Source organism: Gymnodraco acuticeps, unplaced genomic scaffold (assembly GCF_902827175.1).
Source record: "Gymnodraco acuticeps unplaced genomic scaffold, fGymAcu1.1, whole genome shotgun sequence".
Classification (NCBI taxonomy): Eukaryota; Metazoa; Chordata; class Actinopteri; order Perciformes; family Bathydraconidae; genus Gymnodraco; species Gymnodraco acuticeps.
Window position 1 is genome coordinate 32,501 of NW_022991655.1, and position 24,052 is coordinate 56,552.

At 42.3% G+C, this 24,052-nt stretch overlaps 1 protein-coding gene across 2 annotated transcripts; it reads left to right on the plus strand.

Annotated features, from left to right (window-relative positions):
- Positions 1-158: 158 nt before the first annotated feature.
- LOC117534385 (NACHT, LRR and PYD domains-containing protein 3-like) lies at positions 159-22,454 on the plus strand. 2 transcript variants are annotated; one of them, XM_034198570.1, is made up of 11 exons: positions 159-239; positions 9,298-9,396; positions 9,508-9,618; positions 9,742-9,852; positions 11,990-12,068; positions 12,242-12,470; positions 13,048-14,854; positions 14,946-15,119; positions 18,299-18,472; positions 19,764-19,810; positions 21,327-22,452. In XM_034198570.1, the coding sequence occupies exons 2-11, from the start codon at positions 9,350-9,352 to the stop codon at positions 21,884-21,886; spliced, it is 3,339 nt and encodes a 1,112-aa protein (XP_034054461.1). In that variant the 5' UTR covers positions 159-239; positions 9,298-9,349; the 3' UTR covers positions 21,887-22,452. The 2 variants fall into 2 exon arrangements, with proteins under 2 accessions (XP_034054461.1, XP_034054460.1); XM_034198569.1 differs by lacking the exon at positions 159-239 and adding an exon at positions 1,258-1,344 and having other exon boundaries at positions 21,327-22,454.
- Positions 22,455-24,052: the final 1,598 nt, after the last annotated feature.

Consider the following 24,052-nt stretch of genomic DNA (forward strand, 5'->3'; position numbering starts at 1 on the left):
CATTACAATTTGAGACAGTCGAGCAAATCAGTTTCATCAATATCAGTTATAACAATATCAGTTATACAGGTTTCCACGTGACTCTGTAGTGATTTTAATATCAGCAGTTATTAGGGTGTGACAGCCACTTTGGATCAGATGCAGGCAGACTCAGGACTGCAGAGGAACACATGAGCAGAGTGTCCTCCACACAGGAAGCTGCAGAGGGTCTGGAAGTGGACCTGAAGTGAGTTCAGCAGGTGAGAATCCTCCCAGACGAATCTGCTCCATCATCAGGATCACTCTGATCACATTGTGCTGAGTCACTGTTCACCTGGACAGGTCACATGACTCTTGAAGCTGATTCTTAATGTCTGTTTGAAGTAGTGTGTATCATTTCTCTCTTAAAGTCAAAGAGTTAAAGAGGAGTGATTTTAGAAAGATTCAGTGTTTCTTGAGTAGAAAGAGCAGCAGTTTGATTGTTTTCTTGGATCACATCATCAGTAAAGAATGCAGGGCGTGTCTAAACCTGTCCGAGTTACGGTTCACGTCACTGAGGTGTTTTAGTTGTTTAACTCTTAACACTCTGAAGTTGAGTGCATGGAGGAAGTGTGAAGCGCTAAGATACAGCCACCTTCAAACACGGACTCTGACCTGGTTTCACTGGAGAGCTTTTAGCACAGGTCAGCTCTCAATAGGTTTACATTCAGGTCTGTTGTTATCAGTATTTAAACATTCTGACATCAACATCATCACCAGCAGAATGTACAGTGAGTGGACATAATGTGTTAATCCATGTTTATATTTCTATCAGGATCAAACATTGGAAACCTGGACCCAGCTGTGTGTCTAAGAGTGACTTCTCTATGGAGGCGTGTGGTGCAGTGGGTTGTTCGTTGGTGTTGGTTTCAGGGGGTCACAGGTTCAAACCCCACCGCAGTCAGCATGCCGTTGTGTCCCTGAAGACACTTCACCCCAAATTGCTCCTGAGGGGATTGCCCACAGTATCGTTTATGTAAGTCGCTTTGGATAAAAGCGTCTAACAAGTGACATGTCATGTAATGTAATGTAATCCACCGATTGAGTTGAAAGATGGACACCACTCTGATCCAAAGTAATATCTAAATTCTTGCAATCGGTATTAAAATAATTAGACATCAGAATTTAAACTGAATTTCAGTGTACCTTTGCAGTAATCAGAATTTGTGATTCTCTCAGGATACAACATGAGGAAACCCGACCTGAAACTGAAACTGGACCTGGAGCTGATTCTGGACCTGGACCCAGCTGTGTGTCCATGAAGAGTGATCGGTCTATGGGTGAACGTATTTACTTTAAAGACGGAGCCCCCTCATCTGATGCAAGGTAAGAATGTGAAATGTTTGTCTGTTATTATCAGTCTTTCCTGAGATGAGGTTTGATATGTCTTGAGCTATACATATTGTCCTAACTTTAGCTCATCGTAGTTTACATTTCAAAACATGTTGACAATCCACAAACAGCTGGCTGCCTGTTTGAGAATGTATTGGAACAATGGTAATGTGATTGTAAACCATCTTATGTATGCCGATGATCTGGCTATTGTTTCTCCTAGCAGTGCTGGTTTTCAACAGTTGCTAAATGTTTGTTCTGATTACGGAGTCAAATTTGACGTTAAATACAATGCTAAGAAGAGCGCTGTAATGATCTGCAGAGCAAAAGGGGATAAGAACCTTTGTTTTCCAACATTCTACCTGTCAGGACAGGTGCTGTCTGTTTGCTGTAACACTAAGTATCTGCTGTCTGTTTGCTATAACACTAAGTATCTGCTGTCTGTTTGCTATAACACTAAGTATCTGCTGTCTGTTAGCTGTGAAACTAAGTATCTGCTGTCTGTTTGCTGTTACACTAAGTATCTGCTGTCTGTTTGCTATAACACTAAGTATCTGCTGTCTGTTTGCTGTAACACTAAGTATCTGCTGTCTGTTAGCTGTAACACTAAGTATCTGCTGTCTGTTAGCTGTAACACTAAGTATCTGCTGTCTGTTAGCTATAACACTAAGTATCTGCTGTCTGTTTGCTATAACACTAAGTATCTGCTGTCTGTTAGCTGTGAAACTAAGTATCTGCTGTCTGTTTGCTGTTACACTAAGTATCTGCTGTCTGTTTGCTATAACACTAAGTATCTGCTGTCTGTTTGCTGTGACACTAAGTATCTGCTGTCTGTTTGCTGTGACACTAAGTATCTGCTGTCTGTTTGCTATAACACTAAGTATCTGCTGTCTGTTTGCTGTAACACTAAGTATCTGCTGTCTGTTAGCTATAACACTAAGTATCTGCTGTCTGTTTGCTATAACACTAAGTATCTGCTGTCTGTTTGCTGTGAAACTAAGTATCTGCTGTCTGTTTGCTATAACACTAAGTATCTGCTGTCTGTTTGCTATAACACTAAGTATCTGCTGTCTGTTTGCTATAACACTAAGTATCTGCTGTCTGTTTGCTGTGACACTAAGTATCTGCTGTCTGTTTGCTGTTACACTAAGTATCTGCTGTCTGTTTGCTGTGACACTAAGTATCTGCTGTCTGTTTGCTATAACACTAAGTATCTGCTGTCTGTTTGCTGTGACACTAAGTATCTGCTGTCTGTTTGCTGTGACACTAAGTATCTGCTGTCTGTTTGCTATAACACTAAGTATCTGCTGTCTGTTTGCTGTAACACTAAGTATCTGCTGTCTGTTTGCTGTAACACTAAGTATCTGCTGTCTGTTTGCTGTGACACTAAGTATCTGCTGTCTGTTTGCTATAACACTAAGTATCTGCTGTCTGTTAGCTGTAACACTAAGTATCTGCTGTCTGTTAGCTATAACACTAAGTATCTGCTGTCTGTTTGCTATAACACTAAGTATCTGCTGTCTGTTTGCTGTGACACTAAGTATCTGCTGTCTGTTTGCTATAACACTAAGTATCTGCTGTCTGTTTGCTGTGACACTAAGTATCTGCTGTCTGTTTGCTATAACACTAAGTATCTGCTGTCTGTTAGCTGTAACACTAAGTATCTGCTGTCTGTTTGCTATAACACTAAGTATCTGCTGTCTGTTTGCTATAACACTAAGTATCTGCTGTCTGTTTGCTGTGACACTAAGTATCTGCTGTCTGTTAGCTATAACACTAAGTATCTGCTGTCTGTTTGCTATAACACTAAGTATCTGCTGTCTGTTTGCTGTGAAACTAAGTATCTGCTGTCTGTTTGCTATAACACTAAGTATCTGCTGTCTGTTTGCTATAACACTAAGTATCTGCTGTCTGTTTGCTGTGACACTAAGTATCTGCTGTCTGTTTGCTGTTACACTAAGTATCTGCTGTCTGTTTGCTATAACACTAAGTATCTGCTGTCTGTTTGCTGTGACACTAAGTATCTGCTGTCTGTTTGCTATAACACTAAGTATCTGCTGTCTGTTTGCTGTGACACTAAGTATCTGCTGTCTGTTTGCTGTGACACTAAGTATCTGCTGTCTGTTTGCTATAACACTAAGTATCTGCTGTCTGTTTGCTGTAACACTAAGTATCTGCTGTCTGTTTGCTATAACACTAAGTATCTGCTGTCTGTTTGCTGTGACACTAAGTATCTGCTGTCTGTTTGCTATAACACTAAGTATCTGCTGTCTGTTTGCTGTGACACTAAGTATCTGCTGTCTGTTTGCTATAACACTAAGTATCTGCTGTCTGTTAGCTGTAACACTAAGTATCTGCTGTCTGTTTGCTATAACACTAAGTATCTGCTGTCTGTTTGCTATAACACTAAGTATCTGCTGTCTGTTTGCTGTGACACTAAGTATCTGGGACACGTCATCACAGATGAAATGGCTCATGATGATGACATGTATAGACAGCGGCGTGTCTTATATATGCAAGCCAACATGTTGGCTAGAAAACTCTCTTGGTGTTCAGATAAGGTTAAGGTGAACCTCTTTAGAGCGTATTGCACTCCTCTCTATACTGCCCCCTTGTGGGTCAAGTATAAGAAGGCGAGCCTCAAGAAGCTCCAGGTTGCATATAATGACTGTTTGCGTGTACTGCTTAGAAAACCAAGGCGGTGCAGTGCAAGTGAAATGTTCTGTAACGCACGAGTCAACACGTTCCATGCTCTTTTGAGAAATCGAATGTACAAATTCATCTGTCGATTGAATGTTTCTCATAACTCTGTCATTATGCTGCTGTCAAATCCGTGTTTCAGTGCGATACCAGTCACCTCTGTGGAAACATTGGTATAACTGCCTTTTTTAATTTATATTTGAGTGTTGTATGTTTTTGTAATAATGGACCAAGAGTCTCTTTAAATAAAAGATGATGATGATGAATGGGCCTCCCTTCATGCGTCTGCACAAATGATGAAAGCATTGGCGGTCAACCTAAATAAAATATAAAAATGTTCCTTTCATTTTTGTGCGACAACAACATTCATGTTTTTTTTTTATAGTAAAAGCTCTTTATGTAGAGATCAGACTCGCCTGCACCCAGCTGTGTTTCCATGAAAAGCAAAACATGGGTATTACAAATTAATTGTGTCAAAATTGTTAAAATGTACAGACTTGGTAGAATTCCAAACGGCACAAATCATGTTTAAGGCAAATCATAACGTTTTACCAGGAAACATCCAAAAAGTATTCACTCAACGTCAACGAGTGGGGGGATATAGTTCAAGGAGACAATTTCAATTCGAAATTCAACCAGAAGAACTTTTTGTATCTCAGCCTGTGGAGTGAGACTATGGAACAGTGTGAATGTGGAGCTAAAGGCTCCCCCACACGCCCGGAACCGCACACACATCCCAGAACTTTTAAGAAACTACAAGTATGGTCGTTGGAGTCGCTGAAGAGGACCCTTATTGTCGGGGACTCCAATCTCTCCCGCATCCCCCCCTTTACAGACCCCCACCTTCAGATAGATAGCTTTCCGGGTTCTAAATTCCATCACATAACCTCGATTCTCAATAAACTTCCCCCATGTCACAACACCTCACAAGTTATAATATCAGTAGGACTCAATAATGGACTCTCAGACACTGCACTCTCATCTTCGATTAAACAACTGCACGCCATGTGGAAACAGAGTACTCTCAAACGCCACCATTTACATCCCCATCATAAACTTTTCCAACAGTCTGACCACCCACCAGCAGACTGCACTCACCACACTCAACAACACCATAGCTTCCAAATACAACTTCATACCGGAAATAAACCCACTACTCTTCCATGTCACTTCACGTGACAACATACACTGGACCCTGCAGACGGCCGAGATGTTACTCAGGTACTGGAAGCAGCATTTCAACTACTGAACGGGGATCATAATTACTCATTACAACTCCCCAGCGCTCAAATATAACCAACCTCTCTGCCGTTTTCTCCCCCACGGCTGCACAGCTGGAGCTACTGGAAAAAGGTTTATCATTCATTCCAACACCCAAACTCCCCACCCGACCGGAGATCAGGGCGGACCTCCACGCCTTCCACAGGCGGATTAAGATCATGGACCACTTCCTGGGGAGCCGGGGGCGGGAGCCTGTTCTGTTCACCGGACCGTCCACCTGGGAACCACACACGGCAACATCAACACCTGAAATAACACAACTAATTAATAAAAATCTACTAGAACTCACACATTGGCGCCCCCTTCCACATAGCACACACAACATTAGCCAGGAACAATTACAAATGATTAAAACATTAGGTAACAGCCAACACATAGTCATCAAACCTGCAGGTAAGGGGGGCCAAATAGTCATACAAGATAGGGACAATTATATATTGGAAGCACATAGGCAGTTAAATGGCAACACATACTACAGATCACTGACGCACAACACTTCAATTGGAAACACAAACAGTAGTTAGGGACATTACAGCAACACTCTACACCAACAAGATCATAAACAAAAACAATATCTGGATGGTCCGGGGGAGCCCAGGCCCCGCCTCTTCTACCTGCTCCCCAAGATCCACGAGCCTGTGGAGACGTGGACGGTCCCCTCGGTGGTTCCGGTCGGCCGCCCCATCATCAGCGACTGCGGTTCAGAATCCTACAACATAACAGAATACATCGATCATTTTATGAATCCCCTATCAAAACTCCACCCCAGTTATCTCAGAGACACTTATGACTTTGTTAACAAAATAAAAAACCTCACAGTACCCAGCCACACTCTCATTTTCTCCATAGACATAGTCTCACTGTATACCAACATTGAAATCCCACTTGGCCTCACCGCAATTCAGCACTCCTTCAATAAAAACCCAGACCCTTCCAGACCCGACAGCCAAATCATTCAGTTGCTCCACCTCACACTCACCCGCAATGACTTCATGTTCAACAATAACCACTACCTCCAGCTGTGTGGTTGTGGGCCGGAAATATGTGCCAGCCTACGCGGATATTTACCTGGCCCATTGGGAGGAAACGGCCTTCACTAAACTCCCCCTCAAACCCCTGCTGTACTTCCGGTACTTGGATGACATCTTTGGCCTATGGCATCACACAGAACAGGACTTCCTCACCTTCTCAGACATCCTCAACACACATCACCCTAAAATAAAACTCAAACACCAGTTAAATACACACACTGTGGAGTTCCTCGACACTGGGGTCTTTTTCCGCGGCTCCGGCGACCACAGCAAGACACTCACCACCAGGGTTTTCTTTAAAGACACAGATCGCCACGCACTCCTCCATAAAACCAGCTATCACCCTGGGCACACGTACAGAGGTCTGATTAAGTCCCAGCTGATCCGCTTCCACAGGATATGCACCCTCGCGGAGGATGTGGAGGAGGCTACCAGAATCCTCTTTAGTGCGCTGAGACCTAGGGGCTATTCGAGGCGCTTCCTTAGAAGCATTAAGGCGGAGGTCAGACCTTCATAGAGAAATACAAAGACATCTCCGCCCGGCCGTCCGGCCCTACCCTGGTCCCCCTCATCACAACCTACTCAGGGAGCCTGACCAGCCTTTTAGGCAAACTAAAGGCCAATTTTGAGGGGGCCAGGGGTGGCTGTGACGTGCTGCGGCCGTGCCGGCTGATCTCTGCCTACCGGCGTAACAAAAATCTCCAGGACCTCCTGGTCCATACCAAACTGAATAAAAGCATTAAAACTAGGGAGGCGCCTCGAGTCTCTGAGGTTGGTTTCGTTTGCCTCCCCCACATTTTCAATCCCTTCTCTCGAGAGGGGAGCAATGTACGGCAGGCCTTGACACCTAACACAAAAAACGTTATTTATGCAATTAGGTGCAAGGCCTGCCAGAGACTCTATGTGGGGGAAACGCGCAATGAGATCAGCCTCAGAATTAAACAACACCAATATAGAATTAGAGACGGGGACGGCACGAGCGTTTTATACAACCATTTTAAACTCCATGGCCTCCAGAATGTACAGTCTATGGGCCTGGAGAGCAGCAGCGGCTGGAGCACGGGCCAGAGGCGAGCGGCGGAGCGGAGGTGGATCCATCGCCTGAGCACCATTGACCCGGGCGGACTAAATGAAAAATACAATTGATGGGTCCGCCTCCCACGACTTCCGTTCCGTGGTCCAGCTCCGCTCTGCACTTTTTAACCACTCTTTTGAAATGGTCTTGTCCTTACAGAGCTTTTACAATGCTTTTAAAAGGGTTTTTTATAAGGTTTATGTTTACGGAGGTTTTTAATGTTTTTTTAAACACCTATTTACCGAGAGCCAGTGCACTACGCAGTTTCATGTCTTGTTACATAAGGATAAATAATATTTGTTAAGTGTTATTATGGGAGAATTACTATTCTTGTGCTACTACTGCCTTATTAGGCCCATATTGAGCAGAGCATATTAAGACCAAACAACGTCCTTACTTGCAATAAATCAGCACTAATTAGAGGGTTATTGAGGAAAAACTCTCAACTAATAGCGTATTACTTGTAGAATATGGTCATGTAGAATAAGGCATTAATAAGTGTTTTATAATGACTAATAAAGAGCCAATATACTGCTCATATGCATATTAACTAACAACTAGTTGATGGTGAATGGTTAATTGGTGTACCTTAATATAAAGTGTTACCAAAAGTTCTTATTACAGCGCAAATTTAGCTAGCAGTGCTCTGAGCAGCTTCAGAGCACTGTGTTCTATCTTGCATACACTGCTAGAGTATTATGTTGTAGTATGATGTTGTCTGTGGGATTAATAGTGTTTCTAAGAAAGTACAGTTTGGTATGGTACATTTGATTTATGGCCCAGACAAAAGTGTGTGAAAGAGAGAATGATTGTGCGTGTAAAAGTGTTTAGCAATATGTATATAAGAGTTTAATGGTGTTTGTGTGAGATTCTGATATGATTTGTAAGACCAAGTATGAGATGTGAGGCCTCTCATATGTTGATGCTGATTCTAAATATCTATTTTACATTGTATCTATGATTTCTCTCTTAAAGTGGACCTATCATGCTATATTTGAATAATATATTGTAGGGCCATACCTCTATAAAACATGTGAAGTTATTTTTTTCAAAATACCAAAACTGATCATTCATTTTAGCCATGCCTCATTTCGCTCTATTTGCTCTTTTCCTGCCCTGTTTTTGCAAGGGCTGATTCTGTGAGAAGTCTTCTTCGCTGCAGACTACAGCGCCACTTACAGGCCTGGCATATGTACTACAGCGTCTCCAGCCCTTTCGAGCGGCAAGGGCCGGCCGTGGCCCAACCTCTCATTCCCCTGATAGGTGGAGAGTTGGCCATATAGGCGGAGCTCCTCGTTCCTGACGTCAGAACAGTGTTCAAATCTGTATCAGTCTGTATCAGATCCGTTGAAGCCCCGTTTTTAGAGATTTGGGTACGGAGGAAAATAGAGAGGGTTGTGTTTTCTGACACTTGGTGAGTTCCCTGGAACACGGGGGACACATATTCATGTGTAAAAGACGTACACAAGTGCATTTTGCATGATAGGTCCCCTTTAAGAAGAGTGATTTTAGAAATATTCAGTCAGTGCTTCTTGAGTAGAAAGAGCAGCAGTTTGTTTTCTTAGATCACATCATCAGTAAAGAATACAGGGCGTGTCTAAACTGGTCCGAGTTACGGTTCACGTCACTGAGGTGTTTTTATTTTGAGTGCATGGAGGAAGTGTGAAAGGCTAAGATACAGCCACCTTCAAACACGGACTCTGACCTGGTTTCACTGAAGAGCTTTTAGCACAGGTCAGCTCTCAATAGGTTTACATTCAGGTCTGTTGTTATCAGTATTTAAACATTCGGACATCAATATCATCACCAGCAGCATTTAAGTGTACAGTATTCAGTAATCAGTGTTTGTATTTCTGTCAGGATCAAACATTGGAAACCTGGACCCAGCTGTGTGTCTAAGAGTGACTCCTCTATGGATTCACCCATTGAGTTGAAAGATGGACACCACTCTGATCCAAAGTAACACATTATCTAATTAGTATTAAAACATTCAGACATCAGCATTTTTGTCAGAATGTCAGTGTGCCTTTGCATTCATCAGTTATCATTTAGTATTTGTGATTCTCTCAGGATCCAACATGAAGAAACTGGACCTGGACCCAGCTGTGTTTCCATGAAGAGTGACTGGTCTATGGACAAACCTATTGAGTTTACAGATGGAATGCACTCTGATAGGTCAAGGTAAGAATTTAAACTAGACGTTCTCCCTGGTTGTGATCAGTATCACAACCTTAAAATAACCCAAAAGATATTAGCAGAACTTTAGTATACACTTGCATTGATCTGTGTCTGTGACTCTATCAGGATCCAACATGAGCAAACTGGACCTGGACCCAGCTGTGTGTCCATGAAGAGTGACCGGTCTATGGGTGAACGTATTTACTTTAAAGACGGAGCCCCCTCAGCTGATGAAAGGTAAGAATGTGAAATATTTGTCTGTTATTATCAGTCTTTCCTGAGATGAGGTTTGATGTGTCTTGAGCTATAGAGTGGCGAAGTCACGCCCATCTACTTCCGGTCCATGGGACCTTATTTCTGAAAAATTAAGTCAATGGAGAGAGAAAACTTATCTTTCGATCCCGTTTGAATTGTGCCATGACACATATGATGTTTGTCAATCTTTAAAAAAAATGTCCATGTTAAAAAAGTCACAGTTTGTCGTAAAACTGTTGAAATATAAGACGCAACTAGAAAGACTACAAATCCCAGAGTCGCGTAAGTGATGTCACAATTGTTTTCCTCCACTAAGTAAGAGATAGCTAAGATAAGATAACTTTAACAAGATGCCTGTGTGCTTAGTACCAGGTTGTTATCATACCAGCAATGGGTCTTGCTCGTTCTTTCGCTTCCCGTCTGATGAAAGGACCAGGAGTGGCTGGATCAAGTTAGCTACCTAGCTAGTAGCTAGCACGTTAGTTAGCATTACAGCCTTGTCATTTTTATTAGCCTTAACATGAAGTAACATGAAGTAACCCAACATGTTAAACAGTAAGAGTAGTAGTAATATTTCGTGAACCCTTTGAAGAGTACTGTCACCGGTGTGATCATTCTATAATACACAATTTAAGCCCGGGGGAGAAATGCTAACGCTACATTAGCATCGGCGATCTGTTCTACTTCATGCTATCTGCACTAATGGTTAACATTAGACATTAAAAAGACCAGGCAGTTCAGAGAGAATCAAAGGAAGGCAGGCAGCTTTGCATGACATTCTTCTGGACGTGTTTCATTGTGGTGATAGTGAGGGTGAGAGGGTGATAGTGAGGGTGAGAGGGTGATAGTGAGGGTGAGAGGGTGATAGTGAGGGTGAGAGGGTGATAGTGAGGGTGAGAGGGTGATAGTGAGGGTGAGAGGGTGATAGTGAGGGTGAGAGGGTGATAGTGAGGGTGAGAGGGTGATAGTGAGGGTGAGAGGGTGATAGTGAGGGTAGGCAATCCCTTTTGTTGACAAGATAGTAGTGACGGCCATCTTGGTGACGTGTGTTGTTGTGCGAGACCAGAGATGTAGTGCATTGACCGTTTCACACAAACAAATGTGTTAATTAACAGTTTTACGACAAATTAGTTTTTTTGACTTGCAAAATTATCTTTTAAATTGACAAACATCATATGTGTAATTCGTGGCACAATTCAAACGGGATCAAAAGATAATCTTTCTCTCTCCATTGACTTCAAAACATAATTTTTCCGAAATAAGGTCCCATGGAGGTCCACCGGAAGGGGAGGGACTTCGCCTCTCTATACATTTTGTCATAACTTTAGCTGATCGTAGTTTACATTTCAAAACACGTTTAAAATCCACAGACAGCTGGCTGCCTGTTTGAGAATGTATTGGAACAATGAGCCTCCCTTCATGGTTCTGCACCAAATATGAAAGCATTGGCGGTCAATCTAAATCAACATTTTCCGGGGTTGGAAAATATCAAAATGTAATTTTTTTGATTGTGAAAGTGTCAGGTTTGGCAAGATTGCAGACCCAAAAGCAATGTAAATAAGGAGGCAGATAAGGGGGTGTAAATTATGGTGAGCTTTTAATTAAATAAAAAGCAGTTACAATACAAAAAACAACAGGAGCAGGCAAGGGGGAACAAAAGAGAAAGTAACAAACAAACCGGTGCCAGAGGAGGGCAGAACAGGGAAATCCAGAACACCAGGAACAGGAGAAAAAAAAACAGACAACGAACTGACCAGGGATACAAGGGCAAGCAAGACTACATACTCACAAGACAAGACACAGCTGGAGAGGGGAGGTGAAACACAGGGGCAACAGGTGAACACAATCAGACAGGAAGCAAATGAAGACACGAGACAGGGGTGAACACCTATCAAAGTAAAACGGGACAGATCTTGACATTACAAAATAAAACAGAAAATAAACAAATCCTACCAGAAAGCTCTGTGTGTTTAGAGATGTGCAGCGATCAGACTATTCTGCACCCAGCTGTGTTTCCATGAAAAGCAAAACATGGGTATTACAAATTAATTGTGTGTTTCTACCTTAATTAATAATGCAGAAGTGTGTGTGTGTGTGTGTGTGTGTGTGTGTTTCACAGAGTTCCTCAGCAGAGCTTGAAGGTCCCCAGTGGTCAGTCGGCCCAGCAGCATCAATCTGACCTGGACTCCATATTCATGGTGTGTAAATGTAGCAGAGCTGCTCCTGCTGACTCCAGCAGCCTCACTCAGTCGTGAAGCAGCATTGTGATCCAGAGTCCAGGCTGCAGTCTGCAGATAGTCAGGCTTTCTGTCTCACACATGATCTGATGTTGACTTCTACCAGTTCAACTCTACAACTTACTCTGTTCCAGCTGCTCCAGGAAAACATTGTTGGATTTGTGGAGGACGAGCTGAAGAAGATCCAGAGAGTCCTGAGTTCAGATTACCCAGAAAGCTTAGAGAGTCAGAGGGAGGATGAGGAGGTGTTGGACAGTGAGGATGAAGAGCAGAGGAGGAGCAGCAGAGAGGCATTTCTGAACATCACCCTGCACTTCCTGAGGAGCATGAAGCAGGAGGAGCTGGCTGAGCGTCTGCAGAGCAGTAAGAGGATTTAACAGAACCTGTTAAGCCCCATCCCCCCGCCGGCGGAGGGAAAAATTCATCATATGCAGGAAACAGCGTCTGAGGGCTTCTTAATATTGAATAAACTATGAATGTTTCATATCCATGTAACGGGAAGAAAATCAGCTAACTGATGATATGAACAATGTTTAGCAAAAAAAAACACAAGACTAATGCTGAGCCTCTGAATTAGCTCTGAGTGAAAAAATCTTAACGCCGTTAGCACAGAACTCACGGTATAAAACCCTTATTACTTATTGTAAATGCAAATCCAACCCATTGATTAGCATCGTGAGATTACACAGATTCGATGGGCATCTGTATGGCACTCCATGATCAGAACTCGCAACATGAGAAACAAAAACAGACATCAAACCACGTGGCATTAGGTAGCCAACACGGCAATATGTCTTACCTCTGTCGTTTTCTGATCAAAAGTTGTCTCCAATGGCATTACAACGATAAAACGCTGCTGAAGGTTAATCCATAGGCTAAACAGGTGATAATTGGGGGAGACATCCTCTCTTTAATTTAATCTATGATTTACTCTTTCCAGGATCCAGTGCTGGAGTGTGTCAGCGTAAACTTAAATCCACCCTGAAGGAGAGGTTCCAGTGTGTGTTTGAGGGCATCGCTAAAGCAGGAAACCCAACGCTTCTGAACCAGATCTACACAGAGCTCTACATCACAGAGGGGGGGTCTGCAGTGGTCAATGCTGAACATGAGGTCAGACAGATTGAAACAGCATCCAGGAAACCAGACAGACCAGAAACAACCATCAGACAAGAAGACCTCTTTAAAGCCTCACCTGGAAGAGATGCACCAATCAGAGCAGTGCTGACAAAGGGAGTGGCTGGCATTGGGAAAACAGTCTTAACACAGAAGTTCACTCTGGACTGGGCTGAAGGCAAAGCCAACCAGGACATCCAGTTCATATTTCCATTCACCTTCAGAGAGCTGAATGTGGTGAGAGAGAACAAGTACAGCTTGGTGGAACTTGTTCATCACTTCTTCCCTGAAACCAGAGACGCAGGAATCTGCAGGTTTGATCAGTTCCCGGTCGTGTTCATCTTTGACGGTCTGGATGAGTGTCGACTTCCTCTGGACTTCCTCAACACTGAGATCCTGACTGATGTCACAGAGTCCACCTCAGTGGATGTGCTGCTGACAAACCTCATCAGGGGGAAGCTGCTTCCCTCTGCTCGCCTCTGGATAACCACACGACCTGCAGCAGCCAATCAGATCCCTCCTGAGTGTGTGGACATGGTGACAGAGGTCCGAGGGTTCACTGACCCACAGAAGGAGGAGTACTTCAGGAAGAGATTCAGAGATCAGGAGCAGGCCGGCACCATCATCTCCCACATCAAGACCTCACGAAGCCTCCACATCATGTGCCACATCCCAGTCTTCTGCTGGATCTCTGCTTCAGTTCTGGAGGAGGTGTTGAAAACCAGAGAGGGGGGAGAGCTGCCCAAGACCCTGACTGAGATGTACATCCACTTCCTGGTGGTTCAGTCCAAAGTGAAGAACATCAAGTATGATGGAGGAGCAGAGACAGATCCACACTGGAGTCCAGAGAGCAGGATGATGATGGAGTCTCTGGGAAAACTGGCCTTTGAGCAGCTGCTGAAAGGCAACCTGATCTTCTATGAGTCCGACCTGACAGAGTGTGGCATCGATATCAGAGCAGCCTCAGTGTACTCAGGAGTGTTCACACAGGTCTTTAGAGAGGAGAGAGGACTGTACCAGAAGGACAAGGTGTTCTGCTTCGTCCATCTGAGCGTTCAGGAGTTTCTGGCTGCTCTTCATGTCCATCTGACCTTCATCACCTCTGGAGTCAACCTGCTGTCAGAAGAACCAACAACCTCCTGGCTGCCTATAGTCTTCAGAGACAAACCTAAACTAACACATCTGTACCAGAGTGCTGTGGACCAGGCCTTACAGAGTCCAAACGGACACCTGGACTTGTTCCTCCGCTTCCTCCTGGGTCTTTCTCTGGAGACCAATCAAACTGTGTTACAAGGCCTGCTGAAAAAAACACGAAAAAGCTTGGATACCAACCAGAAAACGGTCCAGTACATCAAGAATAAGATCGAAGAGACGCCCTCTGCAGAGAGAAGCATCAACCTGTTCCACTGTCTGAATGAACTGAATGATCGTTCTCTAGTGGAGGAGATCCAACAGTACCTGAGTTCAGGAAGTCTCTCTAAAGTTAAACTGTCTCCTGCTCAGTGGTCAGCTCTGGTCTTCTTCTTACTGTCATCAGAAGAAGATCTGGATGTGTTTGACCTCAAGAAATACTGTGCTTCAGAGGAGGCTCTTCTGAGGCTGCTGCCAGTGGTCAAAGCCTCCAGGAAAGCTCTGTAAGTGGAGATAAAAACAACAAATAACTATCCTCAGTTTTAGACAAGAGAATTTTATAGTTTGCTTTGTTAATATCTGATCCTTCCCCAGGCTGAGTGGCTGTAACCTGTCAGAGAGAAGCTGTGCAGCTCTGTCCTCAGTCCTCAGCTCCCAGTCCTCTAGTCTGAGAGATCTGGACCTGAGTAACAACGACCTGCAGGATTCAGGAGTGAAGCTGCTGTCTGCTGGACTGGAGAGTCCAAAATGTAACCTGGAAACCCTCAGGTCAGGATTCAGCTTTTTTAAAAACAGTTTAACCTTTAAAACTAGTTATCCATCTTTTGGTTCACATTATTGAAGATTTACATTGTTTGTTTTTTTGGTTTAAGGCGAGACACGGCAGGCAAAAACATCGTTTTTCATGCACTGGTGAATTTTGAGAGTTTGTGCTATTTTGATTCTATAACATGTTTTCTTTCATGCTTTTGGAAGGAAAACGTACAAAATACACATTTAAGTGTTTAGATTACTATAATTTGCGTCTGTAGCTTTCTCCTAAATTCACCAAAAGTTAGCATTCTAACGCAGACCCGGCGCCAGAACAAATTCTAAAGGGAGGGCCTATGATTTTCATGGGAGGGCACACAAAACCGTCACGTGCTGCGGGCCTGCGGCACAATATATATCAAACAGCAAGGCCAACGGCATTGCGTAAAGACGCACACTTATCGCAAACATACACAAATAAAGGGCAACATAGAAACCACTTTGAAACATTGTGTGCGTGGCAGCACAGACACTGGTAAATCACGAGCAAGGCACACTGGTTAAGGATGGCAACTTCCTCATCGCTGCACTCGGAGAGAAATAGTAGAGACGGAGACGATGAACTGTTTAGCCCGCCTTGGGCATGGTTTATGTTTCTATGCACTGCACTCGGACATGCTGTGGAGTGAATCGAGTCACCTCTGAGAGGGAGTTGGTTGACAGCTAAAAAAGCTATAATATCAACGACAGCTGACACGTAATAACGGCTCCGTGCAGCTGATCTGCACCAAAGTTCTAATTTCCTTATTTGTTTCCTCGCGTATCTCTCTCTCCACACACTCTCACATGAAATATGTTCTTTTGATGCGGCATGCCTTAGCAGTCCTTTATCAGTCTGTAATGCGTGTTTCCAGTCGCAAAAACCTTTGACAGTAAAAGCCGCATCAGATGAAGACGTATTTACTTTAAACTGTCTACAGGGGAAACAAAAGGCTGCGTCTGCTTTTAACGAATATTCAAGCCGGTCTGTTGTTGTGCCATGCAGCGGCAAAAGTGCGCTTCTTTCCTGAAAACAATCTCCCTGGATAACAATCCAGTTTCACCTGCTTGGGTTTATTAACCCCAAGATCATCGCTAACTCAGCCCCGGGGTTTGCCGAGGTCAAGCTTGTGACATTAAGGCGTGCTGCTGCAACGGCAGGTGCAGGGTCGCCAGCCAGCACCATCGGCTGCAGTTCTTTCATCGCTATTTCGTTTTAATAAATCCTTAGACCTTTTAAGCCGATTTCTGATGTCCATTTTGTAATTCAAACAGAAATGGGAGTCTACAGAATGCACAATAAACAAATCCAGAATAGAGTGTGACGGTGTGATTGGTCTAAATGGGGACGAATCACAAATCACAACAGACACATGCATTTATTTGACGTAGCCTGCGATTTTTTTTTTTTAGTTCTGACATCACATACATCGTAGCATAAAAGTTCACAGTTTATTTATAATTTAAAAAATAAAATATATATATATGTTTTTTAATTTTTATAAATAATAAAAAACGTGTTTATTGGGGGAGGGCAGGAATGTCAAATGGGAGGGCCTGGCCCTCCCTGGCCCTCCCCGGCGCCGGGCATGTTCTAACGTAACATAAAGTACCGCGACCGCTGTGTGCACCATGTCAACAGAGGTATCGCTGGAAAGCTCATTTTCTCCTACACAATCTCATCGGATCCAAATATGGTCATTTCCTTTGTATCAGCAATAGTGCTGCGTACCGGTACGCCGAACCGGTACTGGACTTGTAAAAAGTTTCGGTTCAAGTCCGGTTAAAACCGGAACGTCGGGAACCGGTACTTGGACTCGCAAAAAAACGAGCACTTACGTATATTCTGGTGTCTGTGGTTATTTAAACATTCCCTGATAAGCGTTATTCAGCATCAATAAATTAGTGCTAATCCCAGTGTGCTCAGTGTACAACATCACATGTCATTTCACCTTCGATTCACGGTTTGAAAACCTAGCATTTCGCCACATGCTAATGCTAACCGGAAGTGAATAATTTTCAGAATAAAAGTATTAAGTTAATAGTGTGAACTTCCGATTTTTTCAGAATAAAACTGATTTAAATTAAATAGTGTATTTAATTCAAAATTACGCCATATCAACATTGATTTTAATTTCTAACAGTATGTATATCACTATGTATGTAGTATGTACTGTATAATGTACACATGTAGAGTTGTAGAAAAGTGTTTTTTTACATTTGTACTTTGTAGAGAAATGTAGACACAAGTTGGAAGGGAGCACAATAAACCTGACGAGTTTGAATTTGAGTTGATTATGAGTTAATGTTCAATTGATAATTAACTCACAATAAGTTCACTTTAGTTTTCACACAACTTGACACAAGCCATGGGTTCAGGTCCGGACTTATAAGTCCGGACCTGAACCTGAACCGCTGGACTTGAGTCCGGACCTGAACCTGAGTGTGAGTCTAGGTACGCAGCACTAATCAGCAACCAATCGTGAAAGTACAAAGGGGTCTTAAACCAAGAAACGAAATCTCATTGGCTGGTGTCAATTTCTGACAACGTGAGTCGTTCAGATGCATCACGTGGTGTGCTAAAACACTTCCTGGTTAGCTTTCCGCTAGAAATTTAAATCTCAAAATGGCAAAAGAATGGCGAAAAAAAATGTTCGCAGAGAAGATGACAACAATTGTCACTTGCACGAAGTAAGGTTATACAAAAAATGACCACGAACATGAAATACCTTCACGGAGTGCGTCGAGGCGCAAGCTGTCATCCAAAGAACAGGAGGGTTTAGCTAGCAATCTTTAAAGGTCGTTTTCTCAAAATGAGTTTTTTCTCCTACTCTGAGTTCGAAATGTCAACTTCAGTAGCACGTACATACACCAAACCTTCCAGTTATATTCCTATCAATATTATGAAGGCTTTTACTGAAAATAATATTTTTTAAATATGCGCATATTTAATGAGATAATGGTTCATTTGCATATTTAAACATGCTATCTCAGAACACTTGTAATACAAAAAACAATAGCCTTATTGTAAGTAATTAACTGGAGAATTTTCTAGCTGATATCTTTAAGTTAAAAATAAATTACCCTATTCACCTGGGGTGTCTCGCCTTAAAGCACCAAGTTTTTCCTAACATCTCACTTAATGTTCCTGGTTCCAGTCTGTCAGGCTGTCTGGTCTCAGAGGAAGGCTGTGTTTCTCTGGCTTCAGCTCTGAGCTCCAACCCCTCCCATCTGAGAGAGCTGGACCTGAGCTACAATCATCCAGGAGACTCAGGAGAGAAGCTGCTGTCTGCTGGACTGGACGATCCACTCTGGAGACTGGACACTCTCAGGTATCGACATAAAACAATATCTCACAGACTTCTGGGGCCTCTAATTTCTCAAATGTCATCTCCTTCATTTCTGATCCGTCAGGAGGTCATCTTGCTTCTCTTAATTATGTTCAGAACTGTCAGTAATCCGGGTTAGGAAATGCATGGACCCCTAAAAATAACATGAAATCATTATTACAAACATCAAAAAAGTGAGCGTTAAATATTTTCTCATATTAGCCCTGTTAGATTCATGGGTTTAGGACTGGTAATGTTGGGCGATTCATGAGTTGAAATATCTCTATAACTGAGACACTTAGTTCAGTCATTCATGTCCCCCATATGGTTGACCCCTACTGATTCTCAATTTCTCACTTTTCTCCACCATGAAATGTCATTATAATGATTCGAACACATAATAAATAATCAGATGCATATAATGGTATTATAAATGCTTTTCTTTCTCTCTCTTCATTCAAAAGCGAGCACAACAACTGCTGCTCTCTCTTTGCAGTGACATTTGAATTGAGTGTGTCTACAAACAGAAACAGACAATGCGGAAAATGTATAACTTTAGCTTTTACCTTTAAGGGACAACATGCAGAGGAACATTTTACTGTTACGGTAGAGTGAAGCAGGCAGGACCCAAATGCAGAATAAACTGATAACACCTTTATTTCAAGGATATTAATAAAACTCGGACAAACAGAACACTCCACGGTGAACTCAGTCACCAACAAAAGACGAACCAACACTGAACACAGGAAGAGACAAGACTAAATACAGGGAGGGGTAATCACAAGACGAGAAAACAGCCGGGCAGGGGAGGAGAAACACAAGGGCCACAGGTGAACACAATCAGACAACTAGACACACCAGGGAAACTAACGACGGGAGGAAAAACACAGGAAGAAGGACCAGACAATAAACAAGGAGGAAAACACGACAGGGAGAACTGAAAAGCAAAATAAACCCAAACCTAGACATAAAAACGTGACATAACATAAATATCGTGACAATTACACATGATTTATTATTATGCGGGAAAACCGAGCAGATTGCGGCTCTCTGTTTTCTTAGTACATCACGTTATCTTATTGTTCTTCTGTTGACTCAGATGAGTTTCGGCCTGTCTCTCTGTCCCACTGACCGACGCAGCTCGACTTCATGAAGAAGAAGAAAAGAAGACATACTTTATTAATCCCTCACGGGGAAATGTCTTTCTCCACTCTGTTGTGTTTACACAAATGTTAAACAGCAGCTCGGACTCATGTTGGATAGAGAATGATTCTCACTGTGTTTCTTCCTCCAGGCTGGACCATGGTGGAGAGCAGAGGTTAAAACCAGGTTTAAAGAAGTGTAAGTGTGGATACAATCAGTCAGATTCACTTTTATAGACAATGATGATGGTTTTAATATTGAATAACTAAAACATTACGTATAACACTATAAATTGTGTCAATAGAAATGCATAACACACTGCTACCTGCAAATGTATCCATATTTATTACATGGCTTAGTTGAATACTCAATTCTGATTGGTCTATTCAGAACATGTGACACGTTGTTAATCCAGGAGTACAGCCCGTTGTCAAGGACTTATTGACCGTTGTTAAGGACGCTCACATCTGCACAAAGAAGTCCGGTCGATTTAACTGTTTACAGTTTGGACGAGCTTTTCGGACTGTTTGCTTGTCTTTAGTTTTCCGTTGTCTCCCGTCTTAGAGCAACATGGAGGATTTTAATATTCATTTTAATATATTTGGAGAGCACAGTAATTTGGATGAATGGTTAGTGGCAGATGAGTCCCCAGCGAAGAAAAGAAAAAGACAAGAGGGACAAGAAAACAGCGGAGAAGTAACGAGGCAGAAACCCTCCTTTTCACCCAGCGGTCCAGACATAGACATCAGACGGCGACACATATTCAGTGTGCGGTTCCTTTGGCATCAGGGCAGGGATATATAGATACTTTACAAGCTTTGAAATAATGAATTGTGCTACTTTTAAAGCAAGTGGCAATGTTTTCAAATCTGTAATCAAAAAGCTCAGCAAAAACGCTATCGAACATTTCAGAGACAACAAGTTGTTTCTCCGAATTGAAGCGGAAAAACACAAAAGCATTGCACACAATTTAAACCTATCAATGTCGTTTGATTAACAAAGATAATCTGGTGTGTTTGAGTTGATGAGTAGTGGAGATATCACTGTCTGATCAATCAACAGTAAAGAGAATACTTACTTCCGGGTGTATAATCCTCCGTTATCCAATGGGAATGGACGCTCACATTGCCTTTAACAGCCGCCGACATGGACCGATGCGGTGCTTCCATGAGCGTCAAATACCGCCGCCGATGGGAATACATTGCAATCAGTTGGAAGCTCTTTGTGTCCTTTATGAAGCTGAAGGAGCCTAGGAGCGTCACAACTGCATGCCTCGGGACCCTGACCAAGCGTCGCTCCTGGACGTTCAGGGAGTGAGACTGTGTTGCCTGATCAGCCTGTCAGGTGTTATTTTACCCATAATGACCGCCTCGCTGCACATTATCCCTTACATAACCTTCATCACATATCTGTACATATGTTCATTCACCGGATCAGAGTTTAACTCAAGTTGTTTTTGTTATTTCCATTGATACCGTTAATACATGTTTATTCTTATTTTACTTTATTTTGTATTATTTTATTTGTATTCTTATTATCCCCTTGTTTATTCCCATGTGTACTATCTGTGTTGCTTTCTTATTGTATTGCTGCTATGACACCTGCTTTTCCATAGAGGGATCAATAAAGGTCCATCTTATCTTAGCCATCTAAATATCAGTACACAAACTAAGACTGAGTCTGATGATAAACTGCTGTCTGTGTCTCTCATCAGATTCCTGTGGACTCACCCTGGACTCAAACACAGTGAGCAGAAAACTCAAACTGTCTGACAACAACAGGACGGTGACGCGTGTGGAGGAGGAGCCATATCCTGATCATCCAGAGAGGTTTGACTCCTACTGGCCTCAGCTGATGTGCAGAGAAGCTCTGACTGGTCTCTGTTACTGGGAGGTCGAGTGGAGAGGAAGGGTTCATATATCAGTGACTTACAGAGGAATCAGCAGGAGAGGAGAAAGAGAGGACTGTGTGTATGGATATAATGATCAGTCCTGGAGTCTCGACTGCTCTGATCGTTACTCTGTCAGGCACAATGACAGAGAAACACACATCTCCTCCTCCTCGTCCCGCTCCTCCCTCTCCTCCTCCTCTGGTAGAGTAGCAGTGTATCTGGATCATCCTGCTGGCTCTCTCTCCTTCTACAGAGTCTCCTCTGACAGACTGATTCACCTCCACACCTTCAGAACCACATTCACTGAACCTCTCTATGCTGGGTTTGGGTTTGGGGTTGGGTTTAACTTCTATGGTTCCTCAGTGTCTCTGTGTTCTCTGTAAGAAAAAACTTCCTGTCCTGTGGTGTAAATGTTGCTGGTGGACGAGGCTTCACTATGGTTAACATTTGGCTCACTGATTGTGTCTTTACAGACAGAAATATATATATACTTTCTTCTTCCTGAAATTGGTGCAATGATCTCCTCAGGGCTGAACTTGCTGTGTAGAAACGGTATTGACTTTGTCACCTAGAGTGAGTGAAGTTTGGATTAATGACGTTTATGTCGAGCAGCATGTGGATGCTAGAGTTTTTAAAAAGCTGTCATGTCGGATTGCTTCAGCGATCATTCAATTGTTTATTGCGTATGGAAAATCAAATGAATTAAACTGCCTCCAAAACTAGTCAAAATCAGACAATATAAAAAATTGAATGTTGATTTATTTATTAATGATGTTGTTGCCCTTAATTGGGACAGATTTCAACGAATACCTTTTGTACAAGATGCTTGGGATTTTCTGCATAAAGAGCTCACTGACGTCATGAACAAACATGCACCTGTGAGAACGGTTAAGGTCAAAGGTCAACATCTCCCTTGGATCAATTCTGAACTCATCAGTCTCTTTAGGGAAAGGGTCGATATATCGTCATTCAAGAAACTATAGCCGATTGGGAAGTATACAGGCATCTCCGAAATCTGAGTAAAACCAAAACACGAAATGCTAAATCTAACTACTATAAAGAATCTCTCACATCGGACTTTAAGAATCCCAAGCATTAAATCTATTTTAAAATAAATCAGGTAAACATTCTATTAATAAAATAAGAACTGCTGATACAATAATTCATGACCCATTATCCATTGCCCAAATATTTAATCAGCATTTCGCTAATGTATGTTCCACACTACTATCTGACTCCTATGTGACGACTGGTATTTCTAATAGTAACTCATACTGCAACAGTTCTTTTTCCTTTAAGAAGATCACGAAGTTCATAATGCTATCACAGAATTAAAAGTGGATGGCAGTGCAGGACTCGATGGTATAGAAAACAGGTTCATAAAATGAACGTCCCATATTCTCATGTACCCACTTGCTGATTTGTTCAACCTGATACAAATAATGATAGACCAATCTCTATAATCTGCTCTATTTCCAAAGTTCTGGAGAAAATAATTTATAATCAACTGTCACATTATCTCAACACTTATAATATTGTATCGCCGGTTCAATCTGGCTTCAGGCCTAATCACTCCACAACAACTGCCCTACTTACATTTACAAATGACTTGTACTCTGCTGCAGATGATGGTGAACTCACAGGTGCCATTTTTATTGACTTGACAAAAGCCTTTGATTTCGTTGATCGATATCTGCTCTTGATAAAACTTCACGGCATTGGCCTTTCTAATAATACAGTGTTATGGTTTAACTCGTACCTTCAACAGTAGAAAGCAATGTGTTGGTTGTTAATGGAAAACAGTCTGACCTGTTGATCCAACAAAGGGTGTAACCCAAGGATCACTCTGGGCCCACTTCTGTCTCTATTTACATAAATGATTTATCTTCTTGTCTCATTCATTGTTGTACGCACCTTTATTGCTGATGACACTGTCATATTACATCCAAATCAGATTTTCACAAATTCAGATCTCTCTTCAATCGGATTTTAATATCTTACAGGACTGGCTATCACACAATAAACTACTGCTTAACAAAACAAAATCTTATACCATGGTCTTTGGTACCAGGCAGAAGCTCAGATCCAAACCTAATGTAGTAATAACATGTAAGGATGGCACTTCTCTGCATGAAGTTGATAGCTTTAAATATCTTGGTGTATGGCTAGACTCTGAACTTTCATTTAAACTACACATAAAGCATGTAATACAAAAAGTCAATTACGGAATCGGTGTTTTACACCGATTCCGTAATTGTTTTACGCTCAGTGTCCGAAAGAGAATTGCTTCTCAACTTATTCTTCTGATTATGGACTATTGTGATGTTGTCTACCAAAATGCACATAAATCAGATCTTGCTCCACTCAACATAGCCTACAACAGACTATGCAGATTTGTTCTTGTTGTCCTTTTCATACACATCGCTGCACAATGTATAACCAACTTAAATGGCCTTCTTTAAATGTAAGAAGACACACGCATTGGCTCCATCTGATATTTAAATGCATGTATCTTAACTATCCCCCTTATTTAAAGCAGTATTTTGTAC

Excerpts from the sequence above, each read along its gene's own strand:
- LOC117534385 (XM_034198569.1), top strand. The coding sequence starts at position 1,277 with ATGAAGAGTGATCGGTCTATGGGTGAACGTATTTACTTTAAAGACGGA. Across the intron at positions 9,397-9,507 it reads GGACACCACTCTGATCCAAA|GATCCAACATGAAGAAACTG; the intron begins GTAACACATTAT and ends TGATTCTCTCAG. Across the intron at positions 19,811-21,326 it reads AAAACCAGGTTTAAAGAAGT|ATTCCTGTGGACTCACCCTG; the intron begins GTAAGTGTGGAT and ends GTCTCTCATCAG.